Below are 23696 nucleotides of genomic sequence, written 5' to 3'. Positions count from 1 at the left end.
ATGTGTTGTTATATTATGGCATAATATCTTCATATCTGTAGTGTTATGTGGTTTTAAGTTACAATGGATGCCTTAAGTCTGAAATCTTCTGCAGTCCATTCATCCACTACGCTGAGCTAACAGCTAACTGTAAAGGGGGGGATCTGTCTATCTGTCTTCCTGTCTGTCATATATAACTCAATAACATTTGACTCGATCCACTGCATCCTTAGCAAGCCTTTTGCTGTGGACCTCAGGAAGTGTAGTTTTAAATTTAGTACCATTAGGGCAGATGGTGGCACCATAAGTTATTCTGTTCTTACCCCCTCCAAGAAGGCCCTTCTGCACTGGCTTTATTTTAGAAAAAAGAGGTTACATGCACTACTGTTACAAACTCTATTCATAAAGGCTAAACCTATTTCCTCCAATTTACTTGCATTTTAAAACTTTTTTTTTTTTAATCTTTAATAATTCAATTTTTATATATTCTATATCTTGGGGGGATTTTATGACTTTATGTGATAGGACAGTGGGTAGAGTAGGACCTAGGGGTGAGCGAGAGAGTGGGGAAAAGTGTGTAAAGGAGACCAGGTCAGACTAGAACCCAGAGAGAATGTCCCAGGTCCTCCAGCAGTCTATAGCAGCATATACGTTGCGATCTCGAGAAAACAACCACAATTTACTTGTTATCATGATATTAAAGAGTTAAATGAGATGTATGGAGGTCCGGTTTGGGCTTCCAGAATTATTAGTTCATTTGCACATTGCTGAAAGAAATGTCAGACCAACAAAAAAGTCACATGTCAAGGTGAAGAAGAAACCAATGTGGGCTTATCTCAAAACCTCATCTTAAAACATAAACAAAATATTTAAAAAAGATAAAAATACAAAAAGAATAATACAAATCAAATACATATTAGCCTACTATTTAGTCTATTCACCTTCTTTTTCATCAATTGCAAGAGCACTTTATAGGTAATTATTTTACGTTTTTAATTTTTTTTTTTAATTTCACGAATTAATTATTATTATTAATTTTTGTTTTTTAATTTGACTAATTTTTTATTTTTTTATTTTACTTTTTAATTTAAATTTTTTTACCTTTTTTAATTCTTTTATAGGTAATTTATTTTACCTTCTTTTACAAGGCTACTTTAGGGTTAGGGTAGAACAGTAACTGAATCTCGTTTAACACGCCTTCAGTCTAATCTTCTCGTCTACATTTCCCACAATCCAAAGCTGCGGGCCTCTCTGGGGCCGCTCCACGTGCTCGTGGATTTTAAACAAGCATCTACTCCACGCGGAGGTTTTTGGAGAGGAGGGGCGAAAAGTGTGTCACTGGGGCACGAGGCTCTCCCCGCGGTCACATGGTCCCGTTTTTCTGCCGCGTGCGGGCACGTCGTCATCATCCAGCAGCCTGCTTGTTGCGCGCGCGTCCCGTTTGAAAAAAAAAATATACAGAAAGGAGAGGTGGAAGCTCGTGCAGCAAATGACAGGCTCCTCGTGCGACAGAAAGACATCACCAGAGTTGGAGAGAAGTAAAGAAGTAAAAAAATAGAGTTCAATGGAATAGAACAGTGGAGACTCTTTTCATTCTACCTGCTGAGTGTTGAAGCTTGTGATGCGGACTTCGGAGCTGAAACTAAAAACTTGTTTAAAAAACGCTATCCTGCGATGGAGCTGAGGATGACGACGACTGCCATGGACACAAACAACAACAACAACAACAACAACAACAACAACAACAACACAGGTAAACAACACCCTACCATCCCCATCCATTCTCCTCACCCCCTTACTCTCCAAAAAACCCCCCCAAAAAACAATGCAATGCGAGTAGGTGTGTTCCTGCAGGTTCAACGAGTGCGGACAAGTGTCAGTCCAGGTGCGAAAGTTGTTGTGGGGATGAATGCACAACTGTCCACTTCAATTTTTTTTTTTACATTTCTTACCTCTTCTTTATTCAAATTTTCATATTTAGACTAATGCGGGAATGTGCATCAGGAGCTTCAGGCTGCAGGAGTTGACTTAGAGCAGAACACCTCAAGTCAAAATGCACCTGTGTTTGATCTTTGTGGTGCCTGTCTTAGGTGTCAAGATTTAACTTAGTGGCTGTTCAGGGCTTGTTTAATGTTAACAGGGTAGCTGATGACATATAGGCACATTGTGAATGACGCGCAGAGCTGCAGAGCTGCAGAGCTGCAGAGCTGAGCAGCACAGCTCCAGACTGTGCGTAAAAAGGAAGGTAGTGTCTAAAATAAGAAGCAAAGTGTAAATGAAGCTCCCCGCCTTCCAACTGTGTCATCTGTAACTGCTGAATGTGGGGAAGACTTAGACATGAAGCAAAACAAACTCAGAATACAGTTTTTATTGAACAAATATTTCTGATCAGAGGAGTGAGTTCTTTTGTGTTTCGAGGAACTGGGTCACCATGAGAGGTCGCAGGGTCGCTCTGTGTCAGGTGGACCCGGTTGTGTGTGTGTGTGTGTGTGTGTGTGTGTGTGTGTGTGTGTGTGTGTGTGTGTGTGTGTGTGTGTGTGTGAAGCCAATGTGTGTGCTCCCTCCCTCCACTACAGAGGCCGTTGCCGGTTCACATGGACCGGCAAAGCGGGCCATGTGCGCTTTGTTTTCACTGATCTCAGCGCTGTGATTGGCTGCTGCTCAGCCTCAGCTCATTGCATAATTCTCCTCCCCATCACCTCCTTCTCTCAGTCTGTTGAGTGTTTCTGCCTGTGCTCATCTGAAATCCTGAAGTCCACCAACATGTTCACCTGTATAGCACATGATAGGCTACATAACTCACATATTAATTGAAGAAAAGTATAATTAATCAACCGTTTTTTAACTGACTTTTTCCCATAATTTTTCGAAAGAACTTCTCAATCCTATACTTTTGTCGCATAAACATGAATATAATTTAATTCTAAGTATATTGCAAAAAATAAAATGAAAGTTATTAAAATGTTTTTAGAATATTGAATGTAATGCCTGAAGTTTAGTAAAAGCATATTAACATGTTTCCAGCTTCTATAGTCATTTATCAGTTTTAATGTCGGTGTTGATTTGGTTGAGTTATTTTTTGGGAAATCTGTGATAATTGGGTGTAATGTGGTGTATACATTTATTCATATTTGAGACAGGCAGAGAATTCTATTAGGCTACCTCCTCTTTCTTCATGCCTATTTAACATGCGCAGCTATGACTGAACCCCCCCCCCCCCCCCCCATCCTCCCTCCCTCCTGTGTGGGAAAAGTGGAGCAGCAGAATCCCATCATCACCCTCTCTGGTTCGTCTCTTCTTCCTCTGAGCTAAACGCTAATCTACTCAGAAGGAATTGAAAGATCCAAACAAAACAACACACATACTCCTTGTCATAATAATCACTGAAACCCCCACATTTAACCTCCACGAGCAAGAAAAACCCTCTTTAACAGGCAGAAACCTCGAGCAGAACCAGACATCCGCCTCGACTGGTGGGAGCGAGAAAAAAAAGAGAAAGATGTCGTGTTTGATCTGAAACATGTTCATCCGGTGTCTTCAGATCTAGCCATTTAGCGTCATGTTGTTTGTAAGCCTGCAAGAACCTGATTGGGTGATACCAGTCACATGGCAGACAGGCAGGCTGAGTGAAGCAGCTGGGGAGTGTGAGGATGAAGGTGTGGATGTTAAAGGAACACAACGCAAACATGAATGCAGAGTTCACAAACCTCTTCTTTTTTTTTTTTTGTTGCCTTTTAGAAGTCATTTCATTCAACTTCAATAAAAGACTGAAGGGTCTAAATCCAACAATATTAAGATAACTATAACATCATCATCATCAGATTATATTTCTTAAATGTTGAAAGATATGAATCACTTCTTATTCTTATTCTTAATGATTGTCGCCTGTAATGAAACAAAATGAAATGACATGTCTTCGTTTTAAAGGTAGGGCTCTTGTGCACAGACCTTTTCCGGTACTCGCGCCACATTTTGGGAAACGCTGTCCTGAATTATAAAACGGCTCATTTAACTTCTTCACTCTTGCCTTGAAAGAAACAGCTGTTTACATGAACACACAAAATTAACTCAAAATGTTCCAACGTCAAAACAAAGGTAGTTTCACAGCAAACGTTGCTTATTATAGAGCAAGTGATTTCTTTTTAGTATTTTCGGGGAACAATGTCTTTGAGTGAGGCAGTAAAACTCCTTCATTGATTCGGTCACATGTACTCCCCCTCCTTTAGCATCGTGCAACCCCACACACACACACACACACACACACACACACACACACACACTGTTTATCAGAGCATGTGTGCTGCAGTATGCGCTACACTTTCAGAGGAAGTACAGTAGGTCCACTCCTCACTCGCTGTTTGAGGGTTAATCATAGACAGACAGGTACCAGCGTCAGTCATCACAAGTATATTATCCCAGCCTGTGTGTCAGAGTGCATGTGTGTGTGTGTGTGTGTGTTGTGATGAATGGAGGAAACGTGAGAGTGAAGCAGAAGGAGGGGGGGAGGTGTGTGTGTGTGTGTGTGTGTGTGTGTGTGTGTGTGTGTGGGCGGGCCGCACTCGAGCCAGTCCCGTTGCAGAGTCTGCTGTGTGGAGGACTCACGTGTTTTAGGGGCGTGACACACACACACAAACGTAGACACATATATACACACACACACACACACACACACACACACACACACACACACATGAATACACCCCCCTCCTCCCCCTCATCCAAGTCTGCAGGAGGCAGAGAGAAACATATTTCTAACACAAATCTACAGTTTCATTGCACGTCTCAGACTGCCTCATACTCTTATTTTAGTCCTATAACACTGCGTGGTGTATTTATGGCATTTCTCTAGCAATAGCAATTTTATTTCTATAGCACATTTCATTACAGATGAGCTCAATGTGCTTTACATTGAGGTTAAAAACAAAATCAAAACACAGCATACAAAAGAAAGAAAGTCTTTCCACAGTCATTAATAATTCATACACACGACAAAGCAAACATCAGTTACCACAAAAGTGATCACACACACACACACATACAAGCTGTATAGTACAGCATTAAACCCATTATTGTATTCCTGTAGTCCTGCATGATACCTCTCCATGATGATATTATGGTTGAATAATCCGTCATCGCTTCACAGTACCTCTGTAACATTCACACGTGTTGTATAAACTTCATTTTGTCCTCTCTGTAATCACGCTCAACACTGAAAATATTCCCTTGCAGTGACACTCTGATTTAACAGGACTTGAAGCCGTGCATTGGTTTTATTTTTTTAAAATTAGCATATAGCAAGTTGCGAGCACACACCTGGAGTTTAAGCCACAATGGCCGTTTCCAAAACCACAAACTGCTACTACTAAATGCTCAAAACAAACTTACACACTAACCCAAACCTAAATATAATTCAACAACAATATGCAAACGTTCATAACTTAGACTTAGACTTTCTTTATTGTCATTCAAACTTGTACTTTACAGTGCAGATAAGAACGACATTTCGTTGCGTTTGACTCGTTAGTGCAGGATAAAAAACAGCAGCAAGTATTTACATAGAAAAATAAGGTGCAGAGATTTAAATAGATATAAAAAGAAAAGCTATGGGTAAAATAAAGATAAAGATAAACTTTATTGATCCCCCATGGGGGACATTTTTTTTGTCACAACAGCTCAAGAAAAAGGAATATAATTATCAAAAATAACAAGAAGTTAAAAATCAAACATGTACATCAGTTAAATAAAGGGAGAAAAAATACAATAATAAAATAATAATACAGCTATGTAGTCATTTTAATATTATTTGGCAACATGTAATATGTATTTCAGTACATTTTTTTGTTTTTGTTTTAAGCCGCTAGTCGACTGGCTGGCGAGCTCCGCAATTGGACAGTCTGATAGCGTAGAGCCGCGGTGCATTGTGGGGCGGTTTAGTACAAACAGTGTGCTCCCATTTCATATGTAAAAGTTCTTGCCGATCTAGTATACATCTGGGTATTTTTCACAAACACAAAATTGCATTCTATGATTTTGTAATGGACACTGCGTCGAGTATGAACACAGCCACAGAGTCAGATCTTCTTTATCACAATGACTCGTTTGTTTTAATAAGGTATGCATGTTTTCTTTTCCTCTTAGTTACACTGTTGTAAAATGTTTGGGTAGAAGGGTCAAACTGCTGAAGATAGACAACGTTAACCCAGTTTCATTTGCATGGAAACTATCAATTAAAAGCCGATACGGTATCCCAGAATATAAGATCAGGACACTCAACTGTATCAGTATTTCTCTAACCATCTGGTTTCATGACCCTAACTCAGTTTGGAGGGTTAATATGCGATTCATAGTGAAACCTTTTTGAGGTTTCACAACAGGACATGTGACAACAAGAATAATTATTAAAACCATCAACATGACAAAAACAGAATCATCTCGAGGTGCACGTGTCGATCACACAGCCTGACTCATCAACATGTTTTTATGTTTTTGAGTGTGCTCTCACTGAAGCAGCAGGGTTTGTCTGAGTGTGTGTGTGTGTGTGTGTGTGTGTGTGTGTGCGTGTGTGTTATCACCTCTCAGACAGGCGCTCAGACAGAAATGAGGCGTCACGTGCAGCTCCAACACGTGGGAAACACAGAGTGACTGCTGCTGTAGAATGAGAGAACAGACTACAGTTTAGACTCATGCTGCAGGTGTGGTGTCACCTGCTGCCGCTCCTCTGTTCTCAGCCTGTACGTTCACACTGCAAACACACGACACAGGGATTAGCATGCAGTGGGATGTACACTTTCAAAGGCTGCCAAATGACCAAAAAAAAAAAACACCCAAAAATCATCTGAAACTGCAAACGGTTAACTTGTTGACTGGATGCTAACAACTCTAAGGAACAACTCTCTGAATCAATGGCAACATGCACCAAAGTTTTATGGGAAATGTAGTTAAAGCATAGTTGTCTACCACTTAAGAACCACCTTAGGCGTTCTGTATGTATACTGATAGTCAGCTCATGCTAGCAACTACTTATGTACATCTACTGAGCAATAGGTGAGTTTAAAGAACACATTGTCATCTCGTGTTGTTTCCGAGAGGGGAGGGAGCGAGGAGGAATCTCCTCCCCCTCAGCTGTTGTCCACTCCTCCCCTCCCCCTTTGTTCTAAGAATTCCTAGAAAGTTGTTTTGTTTTTTGAGCTTTCACTACCGAACAACTCCCTCCTCCCCTTCTCCTCGCCCGCCTGTTACCGTGGTTACATGAAAAACAGCCACGAGGCTATTGCGTAAATATCCTCCCCCCCACCCCCCACCCACCCACCCTTTTTCTTTCCCGTCGCTCCTCCCACACACGCACACCCACAGCTCCTCATGCCCGGCAGTGTGAGGTCATTTAACTGATCTCAGTGCAGCTGCTGCAAAACTTGTTATCTCCCTCTCTTAACATTACAATGAAATGAAGACGAGCACATCTGTAGAATTAGTCTCTATATTTTATGAAACCTCTGCAACTGTTAAAAGGTTATTCCACTGTTTTCAAACCTCCATAAGTATTTATTTCGACGTTGATATTAACAGAAAGGTCAATTGGAAGCTTAATCCAAAGGCAGCTGGACACAGTACACTTCAACAGAGTAGACAGCAACATCATGTTTACCAGAGAGGACGTCTTTGCTTTCTTGGACGGTGAGGTGTGCATTGAAGAAGACAGAAGCCTCAACATTTGAGTCTACAACAAAACCTACCCACACAGAGACCACGTTTTCACTTTTTAAATCCCACTGCAACAGAAGTTAGGTGTCACCAGAACCCTGCACCACAGGGCTGTGAGTGTACCTGCAGGGGCAGCAGAGGGAACAGAAACATCTGAGGGAAGCGCGCAAGACTTGATGTCACTCGACCCGGGCCTTCGTCAAGACTTCCAAAAAAAAAAGCGCAGTCGCCAACAAGGAAGAGGAGAAAAAAACAAACGTCACAGCATTGTAACTCCATACTTAAGAGGATTTATCACAGACACAACATCCTGGTTCACTACTAACCATCCAACACCTTGAGGCAGCAGTTGGTCCCAGCCCAAGGGCAAGACTCCCCATCGTTGCTGTCCAGTGCAACGATGAATGCAGGGATTTATGCATCGGAGAGACAGCTCTTCAGGACAGAATCCGTTGGCTTGAACGGGATGTTAAAGAAGCCATCGACGTTAAGGTGGAAAAACCATCACGACACTGTCTTTCACCAACCTACAATGTTTTTTTTTTTAATTGTCTTCAAAACAACCGAAGCCCCATTCCCACCTCGGTACGTGTGACCTCAACGACCCACCAACGACTCGGGGTGTTAGCGACACTTGGCGAAACTAGTTCAGCGACTCAGCTAACTACTCTCATGATTAGCATGCTAAAGATCCACAGAGGCACCGCCCAACAATTTAGCTGCCACCACTGACACCCCCCCCCCCCCCCTCCAACCTATGGATAGAAAAGGGGACAAGCTCTGAACTGTCCCAACAGATCCGATCCTTCAGCTTTTAGTCAGTTGGTTCAGAGCTGAAGAAGAGGAGGTGAAACTTCTTCAAGATCTTCAACCAAGTCCAGTTGCCTTTGGATCGAGCTTTGGATTTTACCATGACCTGGGTGATTGAGAACCTACACGGACCACTAAGAGGTACAAAGAGTTTCAGAATTGCTCCAGTAGATTTCTTCAGCCTGCTGCAGTGAAACAGTCTGTAATCACTGCAAAAACAATGAAAGCTCATCCACTTAAAGTTCTTGTTTTTGTCACTAAAAGGTTCAGACTGCAAACTTTGTTTATCACTCTCAGATGCTCTCAGATTCAGAACCGGGAACCGCTAACACTCATCACTTTATTCTCTATGACAATGTTCAATTCAGTTCAATTCAAAAAACTTTATTTGTCCCCGGGGAGCAATTCAAAGGCACACAGAGCAGTAAATTAACAACAGTGCAGGTAGACGAAACATTTTAACCTAAATATAAAGTGTCTATTTAAATACAACTTAAAGCTTAGACTTAACTTAAAATACAAAATATAAAAGAGTAGATATGAGTGGACAGTGATCGGACTAACAGATGTAAACAGAACTATGTGCAGTAAACAAGAAATAAATATATATATACAGAGCTATGTGCAAGTAGGCTAAATACTAAATAGTAAGTTAATAAGGTGAATAATGGAACAACAGAACTAATATAAACAATATAACTGTAAAGGTAAAAATGAGATAAATAAAGTGACCGTAGTGCAATGATGGATAAGAAACAACAAGAATAAAGTAACCAGAACTGTATGAGTACTGATATAAAAAGGATAGAATAAAGTGATGTAGTGCATGAGACCAGATAAAGCAGAGGCAGTTAAGGTGCATGGCAAATAGAAGGAAGTAAAAAAAAAAAAAACAGCAAAGTTCACAGCTGAGAGTCTGCACTGGGTGAGAGGTGTCGTGATAATCACATGTGTCTCTTTTATCCTACCTTATTTAACATGACTGTCCATTGCTTTTTCCATGGTTTTTTCTGAACTTGGAAACTTGAATTAAGCTTCTTCGCTCTAAAATTAGGAACAATTTCCAACACACTCTCGAAGACGGACACTGTTTTTTTTTCTCTTGCACAAATTAAGACAATGAAACCACTTGAAACCAAAGTGAGCGATTGTTGTTGTTTAACAGAGAATCTTCCTGTCTCTGTTGTTTTATTTGTGCTCTTTTGTGTAACTCGACATTTGGAATTGAATGGAAATGTTTAAAGCAACCAGACTCAACAAGGGAAGTACTACTACTACTGGCCTGATGGGTGTTGTGTGTGAATGTGTGTAATGTGGATACTTGCAGTATGAGTTTTGTGGTAACTTCCAGTTACAGGTCACAAGCCGATGATAAGACTTTTCTGATATGGCTGCTTCCAATTATGATAGCATTGGATGACTTTTGATGAAATGGTGTTTTACTAACTCTTCTGATCATCTGATTTGTTGTTGCTTTAGTTTATGACCAATTACGGTCATAAGTTCCAAGTTCCCCTTCAGCCTCGAGTGGACTTTGTGTTAACTGATTTTAGTGCGGATGTAAGGTGTGGGTCATCAGCACTCACCTTTCTGTGCTCCTCTCTGCAGGAGGCGTCATCTCTTACATCGGTTCGTCTGGAGGCTCTCCGCCCAGGACCAGTCCAGTCTCCATGTACAGCGAGAACTCCTCCTCGTCTTTGACTCCCTCCTTCCTCAGCAGCGGCGGCTCAAGCTCGGGCTCCGCAGGCGACGACGGCGGCTCCTCGTCCGCCTCCTCTTCAGCAGGAGGCTCGCCGAGAGGCCGAGACGACGGAGGCCCTGTGAGGGCATCGCCCAGCAAGTCTGTGGCCAGCCTGACCAGTGAGTAGTTAAATACACCAGATACTCATCCTCACACACTCTTTTACTTTTCTCTGGGAAAGAGGGACGTCCATGTGATTAATTTTAAAATTCACATTGCAAACTTAAATGATGATCAGATCAAAGAAACAGGATCTTAATTAGCTGCGATCTCAGAATTAACACATTTTTCTGTTTGCCTGTGTGTGTTTCAGAACTCAATGGCATGGTGTTGCTGTGTAAGGTCTGTGGAGACGTGGCCTCAGGTTTCCATTATGGAGTTCATGCGTGCGAAGGATGCAAGGTGAGATATTCATCGCTCACACACACACACACACACACACACCCTGTGATTCACACACATTTTAACTTTCTGACGTCCTGTTGTACCAAATATCCTTGTACTGGTATTGATTTCAACAGTAGATGTAAAAAGAAACCCACGACTGACACTTTGAACTTGTTTGAGAATCCTGAACTGCTGCTGCAGTTCTCTCGTCATCCCTTTGCATCGACTTTCAACATTCATTCACATCGAGTAAAAACACAGCGTCTGACTCTCTGCTTCTCCGATTGCGTTTCCTCCTGAAGGGATTTTTCCGCCGCAGCATCCAGCAGAACATTCAGTATAAGAAGTGTCTGAAGAACGAGAGCTGCACCATCATGAGGATAAACAGGAATCGCTGCCAGCAGTGTCGCTTTAAGAAGTGCCTGTCTGTGGGCATGAGCCGCGACGGTGAGCACTCACCTGTCTGTCTGTCTGTCTGTCTGTCTGTCAATGAGTTTGTCAGCAAACCTGTCTATGTGTAGACCTTTTTGACAGTATTTCCTGATTACACGTCACCTCTACCTGTGTGTACACCACTTACGTCTCATTTAACTGACACCTTCTTCCTCTTCTGTCCACAGCCGTTCGTTTCGGTCGGATCCCGAAGCGCGAGAAGCAAAGGATGCTGGCTGAGATGCAGAGCGCCATGAACAACATGGCGAACATGCAGAACGATTTCCAGCTAGCCAGCCTCACCTCCTCCTCCTCCTCCTCCTCCCCCTCCCCCGCCTCTTCATCCTCTCCGTTGCCGGGGGTGACCATCGCCCCCCAGCCTCCGCCCCAAGCTCTGCCTTTGGCTCCCGCCTCGCCCTCCCCTCCCGCTCCGGCCACTTCCTCCTCACCCCCTCCTCTTCCTCCTCCCCCTTTTCCTGCCCTTCTCTGCCAGAGCCCCTCCCCCCCGTCCTCACCCCCCTCCAGCCCTGGGTTGGACACCACCATCAGCGCCATCGCCCTAGCTCACCGCGAGACCTTCCTGTATGCGCACGACAAACTAGCCAATCCCCACACGCCACCTCAGCAACAGCAGAATAACCACGCCCACTACGGCAACAATGAGGCGGAGCACTGGGGGCCCAACAGGTGCCAAAACGGTTACCATGCCAACGGCCTAAATACTATCTACCATCATAACAACAACCACGGGACAGGGCACTACCTGCAACAGGACAACAGCAGGAACATTACGCATCATCACCAAGGCAACAGGAAGCGGACCCTGCACAACAGCAATATGATTGGAGGAGAAGGGTTCAATGACCCTGGGACCCAGGGGCAGAACTGTCCAATGAAGAACCGCACCGGGATAGTGTTGGTAAGAACTGATCGAGAAATGTCTTTAACTCACCTCTAACACACCGTCTCTCAGCAGTCTCTGTTACCTGTGATGTTGACGTTCAGGTGAACTGACCTCTCCTCTCTCTCCAGGCCTGCCCAATGAACATGCAGCCTCAAGCCGACCCCGCGAAGAACCCTCAGGAAATCTGGGAGGACTTCTCCGTGTCCTTCACCCCTGCTGTCAAGGAGGTGGTGGAGTTTGCCAAACACATCCCCGGATTCAGTTCTCTGACTCAGAACGACCAGGTCACCTTGCTCAAGGCGGGCACCTTTGAGGTACTACAAATGCAGTTTTACTTATTTGGTGTCAGAAAAGGATTTAAAGAGTTCATATTACGCCCTTTTTGGGGTTCCTATATTTAATCTATGTACCTACTTTTGTACGTTCACAATAGTTAAAGTCTGAAAAAAGTGTCTGTTTTCATGTACTGCTCCTCGTTGCTCCCTCTCCGCTCTGAGTCCGTCAGCTACACTCTGTTGAGCCCACACTGTTAGACCCCACGTGGGCCAAGTCTGCTCTGATTGGTCTGCCGATCCGCTCTGTCGTTATTGGTCAGTTGCTCAGCACGCGTCTCGGACATTTCAACATGAGCAGCTGGGCCGCAACGAGCCAATGGGCTTAGATCAGTGATCTCACACTGACAATGACGCCGCACTGACACATTTTTATCGAGGGGGGCTAGAACCGAGCATTACATGCGGCTAATGCTACAGCTAACAGGAGGACGTAGGAGAAGCCGCGTTTCCGCGTAGATGTGCCTAAACATGCACAGGACACTTGGAAAACACACTAAAGGGCATATAAAACCAGAAAAAACATAATATGGGACCTTTAATATAAAGTAACAGATGCTCAAATTGTTTCCTTACATGAAGCTACAACCTGCAGCCATGTAGACTAGCTTAGCGTGAATGAGGAAAGCCATTATCATGGCTCTATGCAAATGAGAGAAATGAGAGGACCTAGTTACCTAGTGTCATTTTTCTAAGCTCTAAGCTTAATTTAGGAACTTATTTAGACACTGTAAATATGTCAAATTTGTATTTCTAGGATTAAGTTTGGTGTATTCCCTTGCAGCTTATTCTTTCCTTCCTCTTCTTCTTCTCCCAGGTGCTGATGGTGCGCTTCGCTTCCCTTTTCAATGTGAAGGAGCAGACTGTGACTTTCATCTCTGGCGCCACCTACAGCCTGGTGGAGCTGCAGGCAATGGGGATGAACGAGCTGCTGAGTGCCATGTTCGACTTCAGCCACAAACTGGCTGTGCTGGAGCTGAGCGCCCAGGAACTGGGACTGTTCACCGCCGTGGTGCTGGTGTCTGCAGGTGAGGAGTCATGCTTCCTTATCGTCTACAGTTGCTACGCTCTGCCTCACCTCGTCACTGTTGCTAGCCCGGTGACCTTTCTGTAACTGGCAACACGCATTAGGCAAAACAACAAAAATGAGTGTCCTCAAATCTTCTTAAAACGACGCATGGATCAGTAGCTCCAGTCTCTTACATTCTTTGCGTTATTTTCACTTTGCAGAGCTCTGAAAAGCGTTCCTGATGTTTTGCTTCTCCTCCTCAGATCGGTCTGGTATCGAGAATGTGGCGTCAGTGGAGCAGCTGCAGGAGAACCTGATCAGGGCGCTGCGTTCGCTGATCTGCAAGTCCACGGAACCCAACGGCCAGAACCATCACAACGTGGACTCGCCGCGCTTCACCAAACTACTTCTGAAGCTTCCCGACCTGCGGACGCTCAACAACATGCACTCTGAGAAGCTGCTGTCTTTCCGCATCGACGCCTGAATGACCTCGCGGTGACGACGTCCCGGGCGCTTCTTCGGACCGGCCGGTGATAGTAAGACACACAATATCATATGGTGCTCTCTACCGCCATTGACGCCAAGTCATGACGTTACTACCCCAATGTGCTGAAGATGCCATCCCCGACAAATTGTAAAGACTTCAAAGTGATGATGTCATCAACAAAACTTTTCAGCAAATGACTCACCGCTAAAAAAGAAAAGAAAAAGGCTGTAGCTTATGGAGCAACGACTTGGCCACGCAGACCGACCGAGTAGAAGGACCAGTTCTACATTTTTAGGAATGCTGGTTTGCCATCTTGCCCAGAGACAATGATCAGTTTTTAATGCTTTGTTTTAAAGCTTAGCGCAAATACCAGAAACAAAGGGAAACTGCTAGCCATGCTCGTGCTTTGGTTTAGTCGAATTCAACCCTGAAGAGTAATGGTGGTACTTTGTGTTTTGAATTATAGCCCAAAGAATTATGGATGAATGTAATTATTTTGGGTAAAAGTTGTAACCCAGTCAACCATCTCTAAAGGAACTTGAAGTGTAATGAAGTTCATCTCGGACAGGCTTGAGCTTTGTCTGTACTCTGACCGCACTTCGATCCAACAGACTTGTGGATTTTTACATCTCGAGTCCGGCCAGCAGTTTCCCCCTAGCTTTCAGTCTTTGTACTAAGAGAGTCTAAAACATCCTGGACTAGTCTCTGTGCCAGATGAAGAGATAAAAGTGGTGTCGATTTGAAACGACCTGGAGAAGACGGACAACGGGATTATTCAAAAGTCGGACTCATCGGGAGCAGCCAACAACAACATCCACAACTTCCAGGTATCACAGACTGACGCTGGTGCTTCAGCAAAGGACCGGCAGTGACGAACAGCTCCACTGACCGATGAGACAAAAGTCAGACAATACAGCGTGCTGCTGTGAGCGTCTCTTAACGGACACTATGCTGCAGATTCTTGTATAAAAACTGTAAATATCCAATAATGCTTGAAGCTGTGTTCAACACACAAAGATATATTATACATCTATATTTTTTGTTAATAAGAGTACACGCCTGTGCAAATATTATGACTGTAAGAAAGCGTGACTGTACCTACAATGTTTGAAATGCATTAAATGAAGACGAGATATTCTGAGGTTTGTATTTTAATCTTTGTTTCCTGTTGTATAGACATTATATAATGTATATATAAATGTGTACAAATCTGAGGCCTCAGCATCTTGTTGTTTTTTGTTCTCAAGTTCTTTTCATATTTGATAGTTTTTAATATTATTTGAATTTTTGAGACTAGTCTGGACCTCGGCGTTAAAGTGTCCTGAGGCTTTTGTTATGATCAGGCGTCATATTCATTCAAATTGACGGATGAGTAACTTCATATCGCAAAGGAGCACAGGAAATAAAACTCTAAACTACTTTGAAAATACTACTGCTGCTACTGACTTTAGTTAAGACTTTACTTGTCATCTTATGGCGTAGAAAATGGCAATAATTGACCAGTGATTACGAGTACAATTTGGGTTTTTTTTCCCTCAAGATCGCCACTTATTTATCTCGTTATCTCTGGGTGACAAAGCTGGTTTACCCATAAAAAAATAGTTATTTTTTTCTAAGGTCTTGAGAAAGTGGTTTTCTTGTGATAATGAGTCTAATTCAGGGATGTTATCCTGAGAAGAAAATGTTTAATGAGTCAAGGTCTCCAGAAAACAAAAAAAATTGAGTTATAATCACATGAAAACAGAGTAAAGCAAAAACGTATATGCTCATGTCCTCTTGGGGCTTCCGTACCTAACAAGAACGACCAACCAGATTTAAGAAAAAAAAACAGGTAGGGACATTTTCAACAAATAACGAAACTGAATCCAGAAAGAAAGAATAAGAGGCTGAAAAAAAAGGAGGGGCAGTATTGGGCAATAACATTCAAAACTACTGTGTTCATTTAAAGGATTAATTATTAAGAGAGAAAATAAATATCAGTCAGTAGTTTTATCTTACTTGCGATGCATTAAGTAGATCAGGGGTGGGCAACATGCGGCCCCCATCAACCCTCAACGTGGCCCTCAGGTTAATTTTTTACATATCAATTAATTGGAAACATGAAGAAAACATGATGAAATCTGCCATGAAATCATGAAAAACAGAAATATGTCCATAATAATATTTGATCACTGGTATACGTTAATTTGAGACATAATTGACTGTAATCGTTTAATTTGGCCCTCTGGCAGTGAGAATTAAATGAATGTGGCCCTTGCTGTCACCAAAGTTGCCCATCCCTGAAGTAGAGTTTATTAATACTCAAACGTCTCTCTTTCTTTAATTGTTACACTTCAGGAGGTTTGGTTCGTAATGAGATGAAACTCAGGAGCTGAAAACTGATCGTGTCTTTTCTAAAAGAATACAAAATAATGAGGAGAATCATTCTCATCATGGTTGATTTTCCTTCACACTGAAGGAGCGGGTCAAACTGATGAAAAGTGGGTCAAACTGCAGCCTCACGGCCAACTTTTTCATCTGTTCTCTGATTGGCCAACCTTGTCTTCGCCCACAGCATCGTCGCCAACCAATGAGGAGCAAGTGGGCGGGACCATGAGCTCATGTTCCAGTTTTGAAGAGCACATTGACTGAAAAGACCTTTCCTGTTTATACTAGTGTCAAATAAAATAACTTACAGCACACTGTGTTTTTATTATTATTAAATCTTTAACATGTTTTAGTGTTTTTGACTGTTTCTCTAAACTCGCTGTTTTCTAAACAATTTAAGTAATATAAGACGTCACTGTGGACTCAGAAATAAGGTTGTCAAAATGTTCAATACTTTTTCATATTGGGTCTGATAATCTGTCAAATCATGTTGACAGATTACTGATGAAAATATTAACACATAAACACCACACACAGTCTGCAGTCACACAGAATGTCACTGTCCAGTCTGAATAAATACACATCCTGGAATTGTACCTTGAACCCCCCTGACTGAGGTAGACACACCGTCTGAATCCTGAACATGCCATCTGATCACGTGAGGGTGTGTGTGTGTGTGTGTGTGTGTGTGTGTGTGTGTGTGTGTGTGTGTGCTGTTATGCCACAGTGTACAGAAGGAAGCGCGCCAGTGCATGCTGGGAGGCCCACGCAGGAAGGCAGCAGACAGAGAATGGAAAAGCAGGAAACAGCGACTCCTGGTGGAGTCAAAGAGGCTTTTGTTTACTTTTATGAGCTATTCTTAATTTATCTGTTCATTAATGTTATATTTAATAGGCCAAGTCTTTTTTTATGATGGTCTCTAACAATATCTCAGACGTCTTTAAAGTGCTTCAGTTTTCAAACCAACCGGAAATGAAAATACTTTTCTTTTCCAAAAATTAAAAAACAGCAAATTATCACATAAAAGAAGTTGAACCAGCGAGTGTTAGACTTTTATTTAAATTGAAAAATCCACAAATGTTTCATAACTTGTAAAAGATATTTTGCAGTTAATTCTCTTCCATTAGTTTTTATTTATTGTTTCTGTGACAAATGAATAAAAAAAGTTTTCTTTGGTATAAAGGTTTATTTACATTTCGATGTTTTGTGCACTGACTTTACAGAAACAGACATTTACAGTACACAGATAGCAAAGTGAAACTTTACATACGTTCGTCTCTGTCCAAGTCTGTACTTTATCGTTGGAAACAGAGGCAGAATAAGAAGGAGGAGAAAGACGGACAAAGAGTCAAACGGGAGGAAGGGGAGAAAAGTAAAGAACAAAGGGGGAGTCGGTCAGATGAGAGGACTGCTGCAGAGAAAGACCAACCACTCAGTCAGACTGAGATGAGTTTTATGAGGCTGAGAAACAAACAGACAGAGAGAGAGAGAGAGAGAGAGAAAACAGAAATAATAAATTAGTTTAATTTTGTATTTGTGTAACATCTGTATCACGTGGCTTAAAGAACACTAAGAGGGAACGCACAGAAAACACATTATTTATTTTGTACTTTTTTTTTAAACACATCTAATTAAATTGATAACATGGAGAAGAAGAATATCCTTTATTAATCCCACAGGAGTAAAGACTTTTACCTTCTGTTATTGAGACATGCTGCACACACATACTGTAGGCTTAAAGTATAACGGATAAGATGATTTCATTGATTCTGATTTTTGATTGAAAATGATGTTCAATTATCTTCTTTTTTTTTTTGCCCCATGTACAGTTTGCAGTTTGTAATCCTGTTTAGACCAGAGGTCATCAGGATTCTGTCATCTAGATCAGGTTGATCCAACCCAGTTTTACTTTAAAAACCAGAACAAAAGTAAATGTGATTACCTGATCCTGGATTTTTTTTTTAAAAAGTGTGATTTCCAAATCAGGCTACTCCTGATCCAGATTAAACGTTCTGTCCTGGTATCCAGCTCCGTCTATCAAATATTCATGTTTTATCCGTGAGCTTTAATAACGTGTGGACCTGCTGGTGCTTCGCTTTCTCACGCAGCAGGACGGTGTGTTTGTTACCTCCAGTCCAGATGTGTCCACTGGTTGCCCGTCTCTTCTTACGGACAGCAGTCGGGCCCGTCCGCTGCTCGGGTATCCCTCCTCCACCTCCAGGTAGCAAACCAACAACGCCGACTTCAGGTAGACCAGCACGCGCTGCGCATGGCGCCAGTCGATAGCGAAACTTTTTTTTGAAACACACACAGAAAAGACGGAGGTGTTAGCTTCCGGAATAGAGAGGGACAGACACAAGGTATGGTAAGCCTGGCTTTAGAATTAAGACAACTAAATGCAGATACGACCAGCTGATGAGCTCGTTACTATGAGAGCAGCTTTGGATTTGATCATCAAAATGTTTCTATACAAGCAGAAGAATGACATCACATGTTAAGCTAAGGGAGGAGAGAGAGAGTGGGGGACGATGTGCGGCAATAACGACACTTCAAAACCTCTTCAACTGTGCAGAATATTCATGAAGAGTCTCCCCGTTAAAACATTTTTGAGGGGTGCCAGTCATTCCTTTAAACATCTGTTTCTGTAAAGGAGCTTTTAAAATAGAAATGATATCTACTCTGGTGGTAGGACTTACAGGCCCATCAGGTGATTTTTATGTCAGTCTCAGAGGTATAGTCACCTCATCACAGATTTTTGATCTGACAGACCGATCAGAGGTCTCGCTCCTCATAGACTGAAATAAAGAGCATCTCCGTTTTCTCTTAAAACCAACAGGAAGAGGCGGTTCACCTGGCTCTCAGTCCCTGGATCTCCGACAGCAGCTCGAACTGACCCTCGTAACACCGCATCACATCGAGCAGGGCGGCTTTCAGCTCAGAGCGTCTGCCCGACATACGGTCGTCCACCAGACCGGCCGTGCCCTCGTTCACCTGCACGAGGAGAAGCTGTCACTTTAAGAGGAATTAGCCAAGAAGCAAACACCTGAGCGGCTTAAGGTTGTCACAATGTTCAACACTTTTCATACCACATGCTTAAAATGATCAAACGTAAATCGCTCTACAGTCATAACGTCGCATGTAGTCCCATTTAGAGCTCAGGTGATCTGGATTTGGCCATCCCTAAATGTCCGTACCTGGATCAGGGTGACCCTAACCAGTTTATCTTTAAACAGAGGGGATAAAAGTGAGGGGATATGGATTATCAAATCTGGATCATTTTAAAAAGAATAAAACCTTTTCAACAACCTCACCCTGAATATAAATCTAGCGCCACAATCAGGTCGAAATTTGATGTGTCCAATTGTTGGCTGATGACCAAAAAACGTCAGAAAATGGACATTACCAAAAGCCTTAGCTATGCAAATAATAGAATGATGAGCCAACATGCTAGCTTAGCGTGCAGAGGGGTGAAAATGACCTGGGCTTGTTACCCTGGTTGTTACCTGGAGTTTGAAGCGGTCATCGTGGCTCCAGGTGACCAAGAGCCTCAGTGGCTCCGGCTCATTGGATGACATGTCGCAGGATAGGCGTGGCCTGAGCTCCACACACAGCTCTGATTGGTTGAAGGACAGCAGGCTGATCTGCATGACGCCCTGTACGTCAGAGATGTAAACCTGCAGCCTGACAGGTGAACAGAAGCCAGAAGTCAGTGACCGATCACAACAAGGGAACAGGATGTTATCGGACCGGGTTGACACTCACTCGTCTCGGAGTTGCTGCCAGTTGGTCAGCCGGCCGAGCACCGACTCTGCCTGCGCCTTCAGCCGGACCAGCTGATGATCGCAAGACTGCAATGCATTCTGGGCCTTCTGCAGGGACTCCGTCAGCTGTTCAGTCTGTTTCTTCTGAAGGAGAGGATGTAAGACACTTAGTGAGTCAAAGATGTGTTTCAGAATCAGTTCATATACATAATTGATGCTTTCACAAAAGTCCTGATAACTTCCTGAATTTTGGGTGGTTGACCTGATGTGAGAACACAGCAGGAAAATTACCCACGAGTGGGAGGGGGTGGTGACGTTTATATCCTGGGAACGGCGCGTGATCATAGTCTGTTTTGTGTACAACTCTACAATTCACTTAGCCGAACGCTTTCATCCAAAGAAGCAACTGAGGAAGATTTCAGGAGCCGACTGCTTTGAGTTTTCTACTAGACGTTCTCAGGAGTGCATACGTGTGTGAAAATGGTCAGATGGAAGAATGTCAGACTATTAATTTTTTTGCAAAAACGCTGCTTTACCTTGTCGTGCAGATGTTGGACCAGCTGTGTGAGCGTGTGTCGTCTCTCGAGGATCTGTTGGGTTCTCTCCTGCAGAGTTCGGAGCAGAGCCTCCGTCTCGTCCACCCCCGACCTGGTCTCTGCCTTTAGAGCCTTCCACCTGCCCCGAGCCCCGCCACCTGAGAGACACACACACACACACACACACACACACACACACACACACACACACACACACACACACACACACACACACACACACACACACACACACACACACTATTAATGTGTGATATTTGGCCGTTCACAGACACATATCAAACACACGCTGTAGAATAATATCATACAGTATCACACCTTATCATAACTTGTGTATAAAGCTTTAGTTAATCAGTTATTTACCATTCTTAAGCTAATAGGTCAAACATACAACCTCTGTTATGGGTGCTAAAGGGAGAAAGTGGAACCTTAAATAATTTGAAACAATCAAAGCCATTCTGCAGTAAAAAATTTAAGTAACTACAGCCTGTATTCAATGTATGTCTACACTTTAATCAAATCAACAATAAAAATGTAATTTAATATTAAAACAGCCTGAACAAGTCTGAAACATTTGGGTCACTATCTCAGATGGATAATGACCGCAGGATTCCACTCCATGTGTATACAATATGTGCTCTGTTGTGTGTGTGAACTGTGTGTACCTGGTTGTGGGGGACACGGCGTCGTCATCAGTTGCTGGGCGGACTCAAACCCCTCCAACAGAGACACCATGGAGTCCAGGACAAACAGCTGACGCCACAGAACCTTCTGGACACGTCGGCTGTCCTACAAACACAAACACGTTTTCATGATGAGTTAAACTAACTGAACAGTTTTTAAGAGAACGGCTACAATCATTAGTGGGTTAAGAAAAAAGGAATCCAACTACTTTGATTATAGAGTTTCATGTAAAAACATCAAATAGTCAAAATCATTGGCATGTCCTCATTTACAAAGGCTGCTTCCCTCAGACTACATGTGTCATTTTATTCATGTGAAAAGTGCTGGAAGCCACAGTCTTCGCTCTGTGACCTGGTCACAAAATGTCTTCATGCTATCTCTCCTCAAAGTGCGTCTTGAAATCGGGAAAAGTGTTTCAGGGCCCTTTCTGAATAGTCACAGTTCAGCAGTCAGTACTTTTCAGTAGGAGTTTCAGTATACTGAACTCTCGTGGTCATTCAGTGTGCATTTTTTGGGTCCACCTCAGTATACTGAACATTTCAGTATGGATACCAACTTCCTGGTTTCATGCAGTATGGATCGGATGCGTGCTTTCAGGAAATGAATTGTATTTTACCCACAATGCTGTGCGAAGTTAAACGTAAATCCGCACGTCGCGTCACTTCTCCAAATCAAAACAAACGAGCGTGGATTAATTGAATCAATTTTTAATCTAGAGTTAAAGTCCCGACTGAAATCACTACTTTAAATTAACAACAGAAAATAAAACAAATGTCTGCATTATTATAAAACCTTTCCCCCTCTATTTAAATAATGATTTCACTATTTAAATGAGTCTTTATTGGTTTACTTTATATTCTGTATCTTACTGTCTTTCATTTGTACATTTCATTATGTACTGTATGTTATTTAGTTATTTAATCTTTTACTTGATTTGCATTGTGATATTGTTTTTTGTTTACCTGCCTGTATATGAGCATTACTCTTCTTGAATAAAGCTAAACAAAAAAACAAAAAACGGTTCGGGTAACGTAAATGACGTCACTTCCATACTGAATGAATCAAAAGAAGTAGGAACAAATATCTGCCTACTGTGTGTGCATACTGAATAGTAGGTACTAACAGTATACAGCACGGATAGTAGGTACTGCCTACTGACAGATTTAGTAGGTACTTGGCAATTCGGGTGCAGCCCAGGTTTGCTGCTCTTGCTGTCTAGAATATTCTGGAGGATTTGGGTTTTGGAGAGCTGGTCTCTTTTAATTGTTTTAAAGGTAGATTAAAGGTATTGGAGGATGAAGGGTCAGGTCTTAGATGCTTTGACTGATGAATTTTCTTGCTTTGTGACTCAGGATGTGTTGATCTGTAATTGCTCTTGTGCACAACTTCAGAAGGTCAACACTTTTTTATTCTTATTTTTTTATATTCAGGTCTAATTACAGATTTTTTTTCCTCAACTGTTTAAAGGTTCTTGTTTAAATCACACATATATTTTTTATCCCTGCACGGGTTATGTACATTTCTTGTATAAGTCTATTTTTTAATTGCACAGATTTAAGTTTGATTCATCTAGAGGTATTCTTTAAATCTTTTTTGGGGTTATTATATATGTATGGGAGGTTGTGGTTTAATTTGTAACAAATGTTTCATGTCATGTACGTCTTTGTAACCTGCTATTGGATGCTTTGAATTTCCCTCAGGATCAATAAAGTCTCTATCTATCTATCTATCTATCTATCTATCTATCTATCTATCTTATGTCTCCAACTGGTTAAATGTACTGTTGCTTGTCCTGGCCAGGCCACTTTTGTAGATGAGATTTTTAATCTCAATAAGGTTTCCCTGGTGAATTAAATAAATAAATAAATAAATAAATAAATAAATACAGATTTGGCCCTTTATAATGAGACAGACCGTCAGGTAGAGATCCATCCTGGCTGCTTCGGCCCAGACCGGCTGCTCCGGGTCTCCACAGTCATCCAGAAGAGCAGGGTCACAGTGCTGCAGGACACTGAAACACACACAGGTAAGTATAGACGGTTTGAAACACACTCAGAGTGAAATACAAGAGCAGACGTGAATAAAAACAAAGGCCAGCCAAGTCTGAAGAGTTTAACACAAACAGTCTTTATTCAGCCGTTTAATACGAATTCTTAACTGTTATGGATTAAAGGCACTGGTGGAAACTTAAAAACAGCATTTATAAAACGTATCCGAGTGGATAGAGGTAGACATTTAATGTTAAAAATATGTTAAATGATAGAGACTTACGCTCGAACTTCAGCCATTTCTTTTATTTTTCAAATATCCGCGGTTCAACGAGTCATCTGATTGGCCACTCTGCGATGACGTCGAGCTCAGCTTTCTTAAAGGCACAGTAGCACCACCTAACGGGCTGGAGGGCGAAGTGTTAGATTAGCAGTGGGGGGGGGGGGGGGGGGGGGGGGCAGCTAAATGGAACTTTTTTTGTGTAGCAGTTAATAAACTGCACTATGAGTCAGAGCTTATTGATTTGAGAGGAAAAGAAAGAGCGATAGAGAGAAAGAGG

The 23696-nt window shown here is 42.3% G+C and overlaps 2 protein-coding genes across 3 annotated transcripts; one reads left to right on the top strand and one right to left on the bottom strand.

Moving 5' to 3' along the window:
• Positions 1-1345: 1345 nt before the first annotated feature.
• On the top strand, positions 1346-14996 carry nr1d1 (nuclear receptor subfamily 1, group d, member 1). Of its 2 annotated transcripts, none has more exons than XM_061065713.1 (8): positions 1346-1732; positions 10102-10350; positions 10545-10633; positions 10921-11065; positions 11239-11969; positions 12083-12268; positions 13104-13314; positions 13559-14996. In XM_061065713.1, the coding sequence occupies exons 1-8, from the start codon at positions 1654-1656 to the stop codon at positions 13777-13779; spliced, it is 1911 nt and encodes a 636-aa protein (XP_060921696.1). In that variant the 5' UTR covers positions 1346-1653; the 3' UTR covers positions 13780-14996. The 2 variants fall into 2 exon arrangements, with proteins under 2 accessions (XP_060921696.1, XP_060921695.1); XM_061065712.1 differs by having other exon boundaries at positions 1347-1732; positions 10099-10350.
• Positions 14997-17189: 2193 nt separating this feature from the next.
• On the bottom strand, positions 17190-23516 carry si:dkey-225f5.4 (uncharacterized). Its single transcript, XM_061026868.1, has 9 exons — positions 23420-23516; positions 23063-23159; positions 21130-21253; positions 20447-20604; positions 19912-20054; positions 19653-19830; positions 19001-19140; positions 18278-18440; positions 17190-17610 (listed from the first exon to the last, which is right to left on the bottom strand). Exons 1-9 carry the CDS (start codon positions 23434-23436, stop codon positions 17545-17547), a joined length of 1086 nt encoding a protein of 361 aa, XP_060882851.1. The 5' UTR covers positions 23437-23516; the 3' UTR covers positions 17190-17544.
• Positions 23517-23696: the final 180 nt, after the last annotated feature.

This window comes from Labrus mixtus, chromosome 20, assembly GCF_963584025.1.
Source record: "Labrus mixtus chromosome 20, fLabMix1.1, whole genome shotgun sequence".
In the NCBI taxonomy this organism is placed as follows: domain Eukaryota; kingdom Metazoa; phylum Chordata; class Actinopteri; order Labriformes; family Labridae; genus Labrus; species Labrus mixtus.
Note: the sequence above shows the minus strand (reverse complement) of the source record. Positions and strands in the feature narration are given on the sequence as shown.

Coding starts and splice junctions, on each gene's coding strand:
- nr1d1 (XM_061065712.1), top strand. CDS start 1,654: ATGGAGCTGAGGATGACGACGACTGCCATGGACACAAACAACAACAAC. Junction 1,733..10,098: donor CAACAACAACAACAACACAG/GTAAACAACACC, acceptor TCCTCTCTGCAG/GAGGCGTCATCTCTTACATC. Junction 11,970..12,082: donor ACCGCACCGGGATAGTGTTG/GTAAGAACTGAT, acceptor CTCTCTCTCCAG/GCCTGCCCAATGAACATGCA.
- si:dkey-225f5.4 (XM_061026868.1), bottom strand. Junction 21,254..23,062: donor GGATGGATCTCTACCTGACG/GTCTGTCTCATT, acceptor TTGTGTTTGTAG/GACAGCCGACGTGTCCAGAA. Junction 19,141..19,652: donor ATGACCGCTTCAAACTCCAG/GTAACAACCAGG, acceptor CTCCTCGTGCAG/GTGAACGAGGGCACGGCCGG.